The 15,164-nt window shown below is 33.3% G+C and overlaps 4 protein-coding genes across 4 annotated transcripts; 1 reads left to right on the top strand and 3 right to left on the bottom strand.

Moving 5' to 3' along the window:
- The first annotated feature begins 337 nt into the window (after positions 1-337).
- On the top strand, positions 338-3,273 carry LOC120342459 (uncharacterized). The gene is made up of 3 exons (XM_039411288.2): positions 338-472; positions 1,882-2,098; positions 2,573-3,273. The coding sequence occupies exons 1-3, from the start codon at positions 455-457 to the stop codon at positions 2,719-2,721; spliced, it is 384 nt and encodes a 127-aa protein (XP_039267222.1). The 5' UTR covers positions 338-454; the 3' UTR covers positions 2,722-3,273.
- A 1,288-nt stretch (positions 3,274-4,561) lies between these two features.
- On the bottom strand, positions 4,562-7,230 carry LOC120342277 (uncharacterized). The gene is made up of 5 exons (XM_039411045.2): positions 7,019-7,230; positions 6,048-6,072; positions 5,633-5,785; positions 5,245-5,317; positions 4,562-4,776 (listed from the first exon to the last, which is right to left on the bottom strand). The coding sequence occupies exons 1-5, from the start codon at positions 7,115-7,117 to the stop codon at positions 4,650-4,652; spliced, it is 477 nt and encodes a 158-aa protein (XP_039266979.1). The 5' UTR covers positions 7,118-7,230; the 3' UTR covers positions 4,562-4,649.
- Positions 7,231-8,399: 1,169 nt separating this feature from the next.
- Positions 8,400-10,389, bottom strand: LOC120342493 (uncharacterized). The gene is made up of 5 exons (XM_039411334.2): positions 9,982-10,389; positions 9,873-9,897; positions 9,356-9,508; positions 8,886-8,958; positions 8,400-8,774 (listed from the first exon to the last, which is right to left on the bottom strand). Exons 1-5 carry the CDS (start codon positions 10,057-10,059, stop codon positions 8,705-8,707), a joined length of 399 nt encoding a protein of 132 aa, XP_039267268.2. The 5' UTR covers positions 10,060-10,389; the 3' UTR covers positions 8,400-8,704.
- Positions 10,390-11,037: 648 nt separating this feature from the next.
- LOC120342492 (uncharacterized) lies at positions 11,038-13,600 on the bottom strand. Its single transcript, XM_039411333.2, has 5 exons — positions 13,278-13,600; positions 12,722-12,746; positions 12,325-12,480; positions 11,915-11,987; positions 11,038-11,503 (listed from the first exon to the last, which is right to left on the bottom strand). The coding sequence occupies exons 1-5, from the start codon at positions 13,524-13,526 to the stop codon at positions 11,329-11,331; spliced, it is 678 nt and encodes a 225-aa protein (XP_039267267.2). The 5' UTR covers positions 13,527-13,600; the 3' UTR covers positions 11,038-11,328.
- Between the last annotated feature and the right edge of the window lie 1,564 nt (positions 13,601-15,164).

Genomic DNA, 15,164 nt, shown 5'->3' with positions numbered 1-15,164 from the left:
GGGTTATACCCCAAAGTTTATCTTCAATTACTCATTGCTTTTTTTCGGGCTCGTTAACTTAAACTGCCTCATGCCTTGCGTCGATTGGCATTTGCTGCTGGTTTGTCACGTAGTTTCAGTACTTCTTGGTACGGGTAGCCGCCCGTTACTTTGCTCAAAGATGACTCTGATTTACTTCTGAGTGAATACGAGTTACATTGTATTGAGCAAATTTTCTTTGTAGAGCATTTCATGGACTCATTCATTATTAATAATTTTATCTATATATATTTTTTTCATTTTAAACGTTTCATTTTTTATCACAAAGGCCTAATCTATAACACTAATTACTTTTGGTTTCACTCCCAGGTTTACTGATTTATAGATAAAAATAATATTTAATAAATTTCAAGCAACCAGTAAAACATATTTGTAAACGTTTTGCGATACATCAGAAGTAAAGATATTTTGGAAAATGGAATTCAAGTCTGTCGTAAGTATATATGTCGCATGGATCTTCTAGTAATTTAAACATTTGTTTTATTAGTGAAATTGTCTTGTAAAACTCGTTGATAGTGATAATATTAGCAAAATTCATGCACGAATGAATTATTTTTCCATATTTAGTTATAAATTGTAATTGTCGTGCTATAGATATTCCGCCTCGTTTTATTATCTCATCAATGAGACGAATAATGTTATCGCTATGCAGAATCGAAAATTCAAAAACGTTTTTTATTGATAGTTAAGCGTATTCGATTGATTCGATTCTAATGAAGGATATACATACAACTGACATATTTGTCACGAAAAGATTTTTGTCGACTAGAAGTTTGTAATTTAACAGTTGTGAAAATATCATATTTTAAAAATTATTCAAGATAATGGCTATACTTTAATCCTGCGTCTTTGGACCACACACTTTGTTTCGGTTTCAGGTTCATACTGGACCCGAAAAACAGCCAAATTGGCGATTTATGTTTTGTCTTCGCAGAGAAGGGGCGTATTTGTACTTTTGTATTCGCCGTTTTACTAAGGGTAGTGCGAGCCGCGTGTTGAGAACCCCTGTTTTATTGTATATTTTTAGTTCCATTATAACTTCACTTGTGTACCGTTACTTTTCTTCATGTCATAACAATTTAGTAGGATAATCGCGAAATGACGTGTTATGACCGTGAATGACAGTCAACGACTTTTTCCGGTCACTGAAAATTTGTAAAATTTGTAACTACACTTGCATACATGGTACAGTAACTGCGTGGTATAGTATATGACATATAGTAACATCTCTCCAAAATCGAATGTTGATATAAAATATTTTTCTAACCAATCGAATAAAAAAAATAACATAAATATTTAGTAAGTACAAAATTTTGTGGGATGTAAATATTTTCTGTTAGCTTGCTATTTATATCAAAATAAATAAATTAAAATTGGATTGGCTTAAGAATACGCGTATTGATGTAATGCTCAAATGTCAATGAAATAATCATATTTTAAATAATGTTGAGAATTTGTTTATAAAGTTGAACCCTTTCAACGCTGCCATTTGAACATTTCACAATAATAAATGTTGGCCCGTTTTATGATGTTATAATTCGGTTACTAAGCGCGACCTCGTGCAAATTTCACAAAGTCATTGTCTGGTTCTATGGAATAAATGCCATCGATCTTGATTCGTCGTACCTAAACTAAATTTAATCGCAATCTAAATAAATTCCTTGAGCTATTTTTTTAGTTGAAGCATCAAAATTTGGTTTTACCTTGATTGTGGCAGCATCAGGTGGGCCAGATTGAATTACTTGATTGGCCTCAGTTTGTAGATGACAGATTTAAATGGTGTTTTTGCTTTAGCAAAGTTTTTTTCAAGCACGTTATCAAACTTCTAACGCTGTTTATCAGATAACCATGCTGATGTTGTCCATTGTTATCGTCTGTGCTGTATTGATCACCAATACAGAGGGAAGAATTCTACCAGATTTTGAGAATGAACAACGAAGATCAGGACTACGAGAATATTTGTTCGATAAAAAAGCTTATGGATTTGGTTATTCTTGCTCAGCTTCAGTTTGCTATCATTGTAGTGATATTATAATGTCTGGAAGAAGAAAACGATTTGGTAAATGAGCAAATATGTTCTCAAACTTGCTAGCCTATAACGATAAGAAATTAATGATTCGTAACCGATCGGAATAATGAATTTAATAAGTGAAGAACAATAATTTGCACCAATGTAAAATAAATTGAAAATTGTCTAGTTTTCAAATATGTCATAAAAAATAGAATACAAAGTAAAATGTGCAAAACTATATCATTGTCCACGATGTACATATGGTTTATATTGTTAAAAGTTGTGCCAAATCAAATCGGCAACCGATCAACTGACTTTTGGGATTGCCAACTCTGTCATCAGAGCGTTTGTGTCAGTCGCCCTGAACGACATTTTATTAGAAACTTTACAGTTCATGTTGAATGTCAAGCTAACCAAAAACATTGATAGATGACCAAATTTGGCTTGAAACAGCGATTTTAATTTGTATTCCTATTCCTTGCGTTTACTAATATACGCCTCTTTATCTTTTTATCTTATCAGCCCCAGAGTCCGATGAAGACATTTTAAATGGCAACTTCAGATCAGGAAATCGTCCAACAAGAGGTTTCGAACCACACGAAGAAATATCGGTGGAAGCAAGGGCCTTTCTAAACACGTGCGTTGCGTGTCGACCAACGTGTGGCTTCTAGTTCGATTCGGTTTGAGAAAAAAAACTACCCGGAATGTAAAAAAAAAATTGTTATATTTATCTTACGATTTCTTCATAGTTCAGAGAGTGGAAGCACGAACAATTTTACCCACTTTTACTTGATAAATGTAGGTCCAGAAGTGACGATTTTCATTTGACAATTTTAGCATCTTGCGATTACTAAGTGTGTTTATGAATCTATGTTTCAAAGCAGTTAAAATAATTTCACATATATCATGATTCAACTGAACAACTGATATGTTTGGAATGAAAACAAACTGCTAAATTGAATTCTAAAGCAACATGGAATTTGAACATAGTCGGTTTTAAAACACGAAATTTTTTTATCCTTAGATACAGAGTTCTACTGGATTCTCACAGTTTCGCATTCATTATCAGATTATCGTAATTTCATGATTTCTCTGCCACAGCATAATCACACGGAAACAACTAAAAGTAACAGACTCTTAATATGAAAAATTCAATCTCTCAATATAGAATATTTGTACCGTTTTAACTTGTTTGAAATAAATATATCAAATGCAATAGAGAACCCATGTTTTGTCTCATTTATGCCGTAAAACTCGCTAGTGGGTCGATAAGTTCAATTTACTCGATATACCAAAGCGAGCACTAAGGAAGAATTATCAGTGTCCAGGGCTTGGACACAGTCAGCGTACTGGTTTATTTGAGTGGTGAATAGAAAACATGTGGTTTTTTATTCAGATAAGACTGCAAGGAATTTTAGCTGCCTTTCTTACTCTTAGACGTTGCGTGCTGCTATTTGCGTACAATTATAGAATGATATTTATGTTTATGATCATATCGTTTTGCTAAACTGTTTGTTGTTGTTGTTGTTGAGAAAATTGTTTTTCTTCAAATTTAATAAACCAATCCATTACAAATTTTCCTTACTGAAATGAGAAAGTCGCTAGAAATTTTTACCCATCCAAAATATGGCACGACAATAATTCACGATACACGTTCAGTACAATTCTTTTAACATTAATCTTATTTTGCTCGGACATTTACCTCCTTGTATATATTTAGGCATTACTCTCTAGGTACCTATATATATCTAGGTTTAGGCTATTTTTCCCTCAGGTCTTGATCCCAATGAATTAATAACTACTGCGCACAATTTTATCTTAATGACGTCCGGTGTAAAGTATCAGGTCATTGCCATTATTCTAATTACTCTCGCAAAATAATGCATTTTTCTAACGTGAGGATAATTTCTGTTGTGCGTGTCGTTAGATGGCAGGACACATTATCAAATTCTTGAACTTATTGTTATCAAGATTATTTTTTTCCACATTAAATTTTTTATCAGCAGACATAATGTTGCCTAAATAGTCTGCTGGCATTTTGGCTATCTACATTTTGTTTATATATATATATATATTAGGGGCTTGCATTACATTAAATATGTCAATTATTATGTAGCGTATATACATGCAGGCCGAGGGTGCCAATGACATGCGAAAATTTTATTGAAGATAGGATATTCATATTATGTGTCCAGTAACTATTACAAAGATTTGAAAATTCACATATTGTTGCCAATTACAACAAGCAGATAAAAATAATAATCAGAATACGAATGAAGCCTTATTTGATAAAGTATCCTTAGAATGCAGCATGCGATGATCAGGCGCCAGGACATTCTAGGATTGACAATTACTGTTTACCACATACGGGCCAGGCCAACAGCCAGGAATGTCCGACATTTTCCGACAAGAACTGTATATATGGGCTGGTCATGAAACTAATATAGATCCTAACTGAGTTGGCTAGCCTGCTATATTTCAACGAGCCAACCCATAAATATACACCAAACATATTGCTTACTGTAATTTTATTTAAATATCCAAGGATTTATTCGAATAATTGCTCAATCAGAAATAACAAAAACAACGTCATTTTCAATTAAAGTTCTTCTTTGAACTGGACTGAGCCTTTTAATTTGTCTTTTAATAATTTCTTTGCTGCAGTAATTCTTTCATCTTCATGTTTATATTTCGAACCAGGTTTTCTTGATTGGTTTACTGAAATGCTGTAAATTGAATATTATATTATTGGTTAAGAATTCAAAACTCGCTTGAAATAAATGTTAAAAATGCACAAATCACAAATTTTTCTAAGAGACAGCTCTTGATTTTGTCCTATCTGGGTTAATTTTATCATCGTGCTGCCTGAAATCCGTTGAGTATACCCAATTTTAAGGTGACAATTTTTTGAAATCGTTTTCAAGGCAAGAACTTTGCATAATTGATTATCAATCATAATATAATCTAAATAATTACAGAATTATCTTTGTTACATAGTTGAGGCATAGACGGATGCTCGACAGAAAAACAAATTTTTGAGCATCCACCCTCTAGATCTTGGCATGTCAGAGATTTTACCTCAGAAGTAAGTTCACTTCAGAGTGAGTGCACAATAATTTGCTTCGAGACAATTATCATAATAAATAATAGTATTGAACTATTCAGTATCTAGTTATTCGAAAAAAAATACATACTTATCTGCCAATTTTATCAATGAGTTTATTACGTTTGTTGCTTTATTCATATCATATTTTGTTTGTTGCAATTCTGAAAAATGGGAAAAATGGCAATTTAAATAGATGAATATACTGACTGGATATATGTAGCTTATTCAAGCACAATCATTGAAAACCTAGGGCCAAGAATGAATTGGCACGGCACAGAGGGTGGGAGGTATAGCAGAATCACATGTAAATCGTGGTTGTGTACCATTTTAACAGCGAATAACATATACGCGATAAATATGTGTTTCTTTATCTGGATATTAAGTTAATAAACTTGACAATGTTAACATTAAGTTGCTATTTCGATGTAAATATTTAAAATCGTATAATAGATATAAATCATGAAACGGCGATATACCTTCTAACGACCGAGCCCCAAGCATTTTATAAAACAGCTCTTCGAAGTCGGGACCTTTAAGCTTGGTGTTAGCTTCAATAAGTCGAAAGAGCTTCATGCCGTCAGTTTCGCCATTTCCCCTCCGAAACAGACCCTCAAATTCGTCGGATAAAACTGAAGCAAAAAACGAAACATTTGACTATTTGGGCAAAAAATAGGAAACAAATTCATCTGCTAAAGTAAAATTCAACAACATTGCCTGTGTTATTAGAACCTCATAATACAAAGAAGGTTGAAACATCTACGGTAACTTGGACGTTTCTGATCAATTATTATTGGCTCAATTGTGGAATAATTTCAATTGGTGAATATTTGCGAGATCAATATTAATATATATATAGATATAAAATGAAATCTAAATATAATAAAAACTCACCAAGATCAATCAATGAGTCCCCCGACTAAAAAAGTAAATTAAATTGTATAAATTAGTATGTTCAGTATTAAAAATGGTAATAAATTTCTCTATATTATGTCACTCGTTTAGGAACTATACCACATATTTCATTTGTTGTACTGAATTTGGAACAAACAATAGACTTGGATTTTATGAATGCGAATATGTAGGGCCCACTTGTAAACTTTGCTATATTATTGCCCAAAACACGTATTCCAGGCGTCGAAACACGATCGATGCAAAACTTCCCGAATAAAATAGAATTGAAAAATTTCTACCATGGGACACGTCATCAGCAATAGGTTAAGTTTCCGGTATTTTGTTTTTATTTTACGAAGATGAGAAGTTGGACGGATGTTTTTCCCCGACCCGTGTCGTCAGAAATATTCTTCCTACGCCTCACCGTTGATAAATTTTTGTTCGGGTTTGCGCTTGCAATATGGTTGGCATGTTCATAGCCATAAGTTCGATTGAAAATATTTAACCATTTGTCATTCAGACGTACTAAACTAATTTTAGGGTGGAACAGCCGCAGCTTTTCCGGAAATACTTTTTGATTGCGATAACTAGACTAAAACTCTTCGAAAATAAAATGACAATTAACTCATGTGAAAACACAACTCTAAACTGTGATATAGTATGCATTATGCTTTATGGAGTTTATGCAACACTATGACAACGAGTCCAAATCCACAACCATGCTCGAATTCGTCTGCGTGAAAAATGCCGCTACATAAATTTCATTGTTACGTCACCGTAAACGTTTTTCTGATTGGTTAATTATTACGGACATGAACAAGAAAAAAGTATAACAGGCCAAGCCATTGAGCTATGGATGTTCACGGTCTAGGTAAGTCATTTTCTATTTTGTTATGTTTAGAATCGAAGCGATCTATACACCGCCACCATAACGGTATCACAGATTATAATATACCAAGAACTGTACTTACCTCCTTTATAAAAGATATATCGATCCCAATACATAATGAGACTACGTGCAATATAACAGCACTAAATAGTAAACCATAACTCTTTCCTGTGCGTATCATTCTTATCTGGTATTTGTCAAGACTGATCAATCGAATACTAACGTGAAAACATGGTTCAAGCTACAATACTGTTGGACACATCAGATTTTGGGCCGCATCACGCCTCGAGGCATGCAGACCAAAACAACAAAAGCAGTGCTCAAAATTTAATATCTATTATACAGAAGATCAGGGATTAGAAATATAAATTTGTTTTGAACAATGGTGATAATTGGTAGTAATGACCACCGCCCACGGCTAGTTTCTTCCACTGTGCAATTGCGTCGCCCCTGTACTCTGCAAATTGTTAAATCGCATACATCAGACAAATCGCATAATCTATTGAATAATGTGCCAAAAAGTATTGGCAATTTTATTGGTGTATTTGTAACTACAAAGTTCGTGACTACAGGGAATGAAATAAAACAGCAGTAGCTGATTTAAGTATATCGTTTCACTATTTTCAAGTCATTCTAAAACTTCAAAATCAATTCGACAGAATAGTCTTCTATGTCTTTTCTGTATTTTTGGATATATTACCGAGAAATCGCGCAAAAAGATTTTTCCAAGCACATAGTCTTGACATGAAATCTTCGTTATTATTTAGAATCGAATGCAACAGTGCCCATTAATTTTTATTATTTCAAATTTCCCAAGTTCCAACGACGATTTTGACATGTTCAGTGTTTACAAACGAAACGAAAACAGGTAAATGCAAAGAAAACATAGTCATTGAAATGTCCTAAATTCATGTTATTCCATATCGTTTAAAGAGGGAAGTGAACAAAAAGATTTTTTAGTCTATTCCCTCAATCAGCATCACAATCACATTTGGGTGTCGTTTGCAGGGTGTGCAAAAAGTCTCATTTGACCCTGAGAAGAGACTGTGTAAGGCACATTGTATATCTGATTCTATATTTTTTTTAGGTGCTCCTGAAGTATGCGCACCAAGATGTCGCATAACCTGAACACTAACCTGGTACACAACCCGAGTTTAGGTTGTGCGCCATCTTGGTGAGCATACTTCAGGAGGTCCTTTTTCCAAGTATTATGTAATATCTATATGAGCATTTTCTTGGAAAAATCTTAGTTTATCTTTCTTAAACGCCTTGTCATCTGCTGGAAATGTGTTTGAAGATGACAGACATCTGATTGAAGGTTTGTTCCTTCGGATTCTCTGAATTTACTATTTATTTCCTCTCCAACTGTTCCACTGACTACTTACTAACTTAATCTATCCCTACATATAAATATTTGCCAGTGTTACGGTTCGAAGGTATACTACCTCTATCATAACATATAATACATTTTGTTTGTTTATTTATTACACTGCACATGGAAATATGGGGTTGAATTGAGGTATACAAAAATTATTATTATACTTCCAACAGTATATATATGCTATTTACCAATAAACTCTTGAGATTTAAATTCTTATCATGTCGCCGTTGGCGCTAGTTATTTCAGTCTTTTTACAAATCTGTTATGTAGAAATAATGAGCGAAAGCCAGTTGGTACAGCAGTACAAAATACAAAAAAAAACAGCTACTATTTATAAACGGACACTAGATGGTTGTGCTTTTATGAATAATAAAACGTTTTGTGCAATTATAATTCGTCTTTCTGTTTTTCTTCTTTAGTTTTTTCCGATGGCCGCCGTCCAGCATCGTTAGGTGCTCTGAAATAAAACCGATGAATGAATATTTATGGTGTGGGGTTTGCCAATATTATGTATAAAAAACAAGTAACCTCTTTCAAAATTTTGTGATAGCAAAATCAATGTACTTACCCTTGAAAATGTTTGATCACCAAGTTCATAATATCGACAGCTTTTTCTAATTTGTACTTGATTCCCTCCAGCTCTGAAAAATCAGCAATTTATCAGTTGTTATAGCTTTGAGGGTACAGACGCTTTGTACGGGGTAAACAGAAAATTTGTTCTAGTACGGACTGTGAAAATCTACCGAATACTATACCGTTTTGCAGTATTACAATTTGGCTGTTTGCTGGGTTCTGAAAGTAATGTTTAGGGGGTGATATATGTTTATTTCGGGAAGAGTCATGCATCTGCGGACAATTCAGATAATATATTTTGGTGTCCGCCAACTTATCAAGACTAAATAGCCGTTTCTAAATATTTCGTCTGAGTAGTTATAACCACCGTTTAGTTTTCATCAAAAGCTTTTATTTAAATTATCAAAAACTTTCAACCCACAACATAACAAGAATTATGGAGTATGTAGGATTCGTATTTTTTACCTTCTTTTGATTCCACTTCAAGGACTTCATAGAATACATTAGTAAGATATTCTGGATCTATGTTAGTTTCTTTTGTGCAATATTCAAGAATAGCTAAAGCTGTTGCTTCTTTTTCTTCTCCAAAGAAATTGTCATCAAATTTTGAGGAAAGTGCTATAGAAAATTAAATATATTAATTAAAAACAGAAATGTGTTACAAGTGAACGGGAAGAACATAAGTGAAGCACTTCAACTCAATGATGCAGTTCAGGTCACTGCAGAGAGGTTAAGATATAGGCCTATTTTTGTATATATACTAAGTATATCTTTGGTCCTGTTTATCTCGTATATGCCCTACAATCTAAGAGCCTTTCACTCTCCGTATTTTGAAATACCACATTGATAATTCAATGAGGTTATACTTTGTCGTTTAAAATTTCTTTTGTCATCCTACAAACAAGCAGTACATATATATCTTATAAATAAAGGCAAACTTGCTGGAGAAATGTGATAGTAAATTATGTTAAAAATAACTTACTTGCATCTATAAATTCGTTGAGTGACTGAAAAATATGAATAAAATAAATTCAATTGATGAACAACAGACATAATGAAGCGAAAAAGGGCAATTAATATGCATTACTTACTATTTTTGTTTCTGGGCCTGCTTCTGACGTATTACATAAATAGAATAATACATAAACGGTAAAAACAATATATTTCATGGTCAACAGCTAAGGTACAGCTTTGCATAAACAACAAATCTTCTGTATTTGCAGCTATTTCTCAAATAACGTAAATTGATATTGGCTATATCAGACTAAAGCTGTCAGTCAAGATTACACCAGTACTCGATTCAGCTGCTTGTTGCCTGAGGCAATGAACTTTAGCTTCGGCACGCCGGTATAGTGATGACGTGTTACAACGAGTTCGAAGCACGTGTAAGTCAGGGAAAAACTAAGTCACTTTCCAAACAACGTAGCACGCAGCAGTTAACTGTATAAGTTACCTGTACAATTGTATAAGTTAAACTTACATCCGGCGAAACAATTTTATGCAGAATGGCGCTGAAGACAACTTAGATTTTGCGACACTGGCATGCTGTATCTATGACTCTACACCCATCGTTTTTTACGTTAATGTCAAACAAACACTAATTATTGAAATCGACACTAAGGCGCCAATCAAGTCATTGTTTTTTTTTATTAGTACTATGCAAATACGGTAGCACATAGACGTAACGCAATACGTTAATCAGAATATCGAGTTTCGCCTTTTAAGCCATGCATATCTTGTTGAAATTGTATTATTATCTAATGTTTAATTAATCACTGTATGTACATGGCGTCTATGAAACCGTTCTTTTTCAGGTTGTTATTGCCAACATTTAATCTCGGTGAAAAGCTCTGGCAGAATGGCTTTTTAACACTTTTCTTACTTTGTAACTCAATGCTTTTTCCCATGCCAGCTGAAACTAATCTGAAAAATTTCTTCAGCTTACTGGTAATAAATAGGTCATGACTGAACAAGAAGTTTGTCAAAAACTGTCGTTTTTGTATGGGATCAATAGATACTGAAATAAGCTAATTTGAGTTTTATAAAGGCAGTCTTTTGATTGAGTCGCGTTTACTCAATCTCTTTCTCGATAATTCGTTCAAACACATGATGCGTTGTTTTCCAAATAAAGTAATATTACACGTGAATGCAATGAATTGATATTTATTAAAATAATAATAACCTACTCCATTCTAGGGGCCTCAGTAAATAGTTGGTCGTCGATCAGTCTAAACTGATCAACGGTTAAGCATCAAGACACATGGCATGCTTTGCAAATGAAAAACACACACACACACGAAACTCTTTGCTGAAATAGGTAAATTCAAGTAAGTATAATATCAGTATTTGCGTTGTCTAATTTTATTGAGTCTATTCTTTTCAGATCCAGGAGTCAGTAATATAGTTGATTGTGGCGGCACATAACAAGATGTCATTTATCAAAGCTCGATTCTGCTTTGTTTTTCTCCAGCCTTTTGCTCTTGTTCCGGTTCGTCTTTTTTAGTCGATTTGGGTTCATCTTCTAATGCTTTCTTGTTTTTAGCTTCTCCTTCTTTTTTGGTCTTTTCCTCTACACCTAAATCTTCAGACTTGGGTCTTCCGCCATAGGGATTTCTTAATAATAACGTAACGGTGAAGAGATTTACAAGAAAAAATAAAAGAAATGTCTTTCTGCTTTGTTCCATGGTTGCTGTTTATAGCAATTGATTTTCACTTGCTTATCATTATGTGCCAAATAAATTAGTTATGTATCAGTTGACGTATAGCGAAATGGCAGCAATTATTATTACCCTATGTAAGTCTGCCCGTATCTAGAGATATACATATATATAAAATATGTGCGAGGTGATTTAACGTATTCAGTTTTGTTTTTGCCTTCGACGTTCTTCAGCAAACATTGTGGATGCAGCATTTGTCGAAAAACAACAAATGAAGAACTAACAATAAACTTTTTGGCCATATTTTTGTTTTATCGTTGTCCGTTTTTATAGATCTATTACTATCTTCACGCAAATAACAACTTACTGTTGGAAATGATTCAAAACATTAGACATCAATATCATTGCTCCATTTTCATCGTACATTTTTTCTTCAAATTCTGAATAAATTCATTCGAAGCAATTTAAATGGATGGTTTGGGGAACAAATGAGAAAATATTTGAAAGTGTTAAATTGCCACGCGATGGCGCAGTGTTTCATAAGTAGAAAAATTTAAATTGCCCCAAGGAGACTATATATAGTTGACAAAATTAATACCATATCGGACACTGCACACTCTTTGGCGATTGAATAATTTAAAGCTTTGTTCCAGTAGTAGTGAAGATTTCTTTCATCTCCAGAGACATTTAGCAAATCTATTCATCGGTACGTTTAGTGTATTGAATGATAAAATGAAATGTCAACAACGTAACATGCGGATGTTTCAATAAATTTACCTGTTTGACTGTTCACTTTGGTAACTTCTGAAAAAACATTTGTCAGGTATCCAGGTATAATTTTTGTATGTTCCAATACAAATTTCAAGAGTTCCATAGCTGGTACTTTCTGGTCGTGTGTTACACCAAATAATTCTAAGAATTCTTTGCTCGTTGCTGTTAAAATAATTCGGATAATGTATCGACATATGGTGATTGGAGTATTATAAAAATTCTAGTTCAATGCTTATCTATGACTAATATGATTTTAGGTACGTCAAGACCAAATAAAACAAAATATATAACTATATGCAATGCAACAACCTTGCAAAATTTTCGAAAGTTTAACAATCTGGAAAGGCTAAAATCGCTGTATCATTATATTAGTCACATGCGGCTCTTTGAAAAATTAACTTACTTGCATCCATGATTTCTTGCATCGACTGTAAAATAAAATTAAAATCATTGAGTATTGATGATGAGAATTATATGACATGGTCATTTTAACTCCTAACATTTTGTTTTATTTTTGCCTAATCAAGCTATCTCTGTAGGGACCATATATTACTGGAATGCGAAAATTTCAAGGAATAACTCGATAATTTAGTTCCGTGGACTGTGGTCATCATTTCGGTATTTCTTTCTGTGTAATTTTTTGTTACCTTGCCTCGAGCTAATACTAAAAACAGTATCAGCACAAAACTTTGCATAAATATTTTGATGTTCGATGCGAATGCTAGACAAATTATCACTGTTAGTTTAGTTTTTCCATTTAAAGGCTTTGTTTTAATTTAGAAACGTTTCTGGCAAACATATACTATTGTAATTTCTACACATACCGCATATTTATTTGTCGTTAATTACGATAAAAATTTCTAAAAATAATACTAATCATTTTTATACGCAATTATTGTGCAGTTTTGTAAAATTATTTTGAATCATTCCTATATATAAAAGCAAGTAGCCTAGGTTACTTTGCTGTTCTCTAAAATATCCCCGCTTATGGATGGGGGTTCTAAATCATCCAATTCATCTAGTGTAATGGCATTTCTCAATTCTTCCGGTAGGTCTGGAGAATCCTCGTTATATGCGACTCCGACGTTGGGATCCAACAGATCGTCTTCAGTAACACCTGGTGGTAACTCTCCAGTATGCTCCGCAGGACAGTAAGCATGGCACGTGACAAAGAGAAAAACGATGCAACACAGAATATTGGTCTTCATTGTTGTACTATTTATAATTTGATGATTTGTTTCTAATGGCTTTTGCTTATTTGTGCAATATGTGTAAAATATATATTAGTTAAATATAGTCGGTGCTCGAATGCTACAGAATATCGTTCAAATGCGATTCACGTGTAAAATGTACTACATTTACAGTATTATATGTCCTAAATTTTTTACCAAATTTTGAAAACGTGATACCATTTTAACTCACAGTTTGTACCTGACTAATAATAATTATCTTATGCCGAGATAAACGTGTTCGAAATTGTAAGGATTAGGCTTGGGGCAAAACAAGTTAGTTCACAAGGAAAATAACAAAACCACGTTTATGCATACACCAATGCTAAAACAGGGTTTGTATCTTCTTTCATGAACCTGCACTGATGCTTCGTAACCTTGACTGATCCTTCTCTTTCATACTATATTGGAGCGAATGCTTTTCTAAATATTCGATCTTACGTGCGAAATAATAAAATGAAATTTGTTTCAGTTTATTTACTGCAGTTTTAGCAAAACTCTAACTTTCTGTTGATCAAAATACTAAGAATCTAATGCTAAAGCAACAGCTTAACGTCCTGAATTCTGTCGTTATCTGCAATCGTCGAGTTTTTAGTTCATGTTGTTGCTGCTGTTTTAGACAAATTAAAACGATGACGCGTCTCTATATGTGTCTTTAACGACACAACAAGTTAATAGTAGCCTAAAGCAGAAAGTTTCATCGGATTTTGCACGTGTCCTATATTTTGTGAAAGTGTGATGATTAAGCTTTGACCACAATGTTTGTGTTATTCTGAATCGTTTGCCGTTTTAATAATAACATACTTTATAAAAAATATCACATCCATCTACAACTAGTTTATAAATCATATATCATGCCATAGCAGCCACGTTCACCAATATTATCATTCACAAGAAAAATCGTTAACGAAATGTTATGTTAAAATAATATATATACTGTTTATTTCACAATATTTTCAACACTGTGAGTAAGTTCAATTGCCGGTATTCGAAAAAACAGGATTAGCTTGATAATTTATTTTCCGGCAAAAAAATAAATGAGAAAATTCAGTTAAATTAACTTATTTTCACGCTGGCAATGTATCGATATAATCTGGTGCACGTACACAAAAATGCGGTACATTGAACCCATCTGGTTTGTTTGGTCCTACGATGAAAACGTCTAAAGCAAAATGATGTCCGGATAGTAGGTTGAAGTATAATCTCTTTAAAATAAGAACGTAAGTCTCAAGTAGAATTTCTTTAACTTAAACAATATTCGTTCTTAATTATCAGAAAGAGGCAAAGAGACATTTTAATTCACGTGTACTATGCTCATTTATATATTACATTTTATGCGTGCGACTCGCCGATTTCCCTATTGATAACCAGGCGATAATGATCATAATAATATCATCATAATGATGACATCATTTTCTAATATTATTATTAACGATAAACTTTAAGTATGGTCATATTAGCGGTTAATTTTATTGGGGTACAATGGCCACCCTTGCAAACCATACTTGTTTGAATATCTGCCATATCCTGCTGTGACGAAGAAAAGCAATATAACATGGTTGTCATCCAAACCGAGTCGGAAATGCTCTGGTATGGTGGTATATCAATTCAGAGTGC

This window comes from Styela clava, chromosome 3 (assembly GCF_964204865.1).
Source record: "Styela clava chromosome 3, kaStyClav1.hap1.2, whole genome shotgun sequence".
Classification (NCBI taxonomy): Eukaryota; Metazoa; Chordata; class Ascidiacea; order Stolidobranchia; family Styelidae; genus Styela; species Styela clava.
Note: the sequence above shows the minus strand (reverse complement) of the source record. Positions and strands in the feature narration are given on the sequence as shown.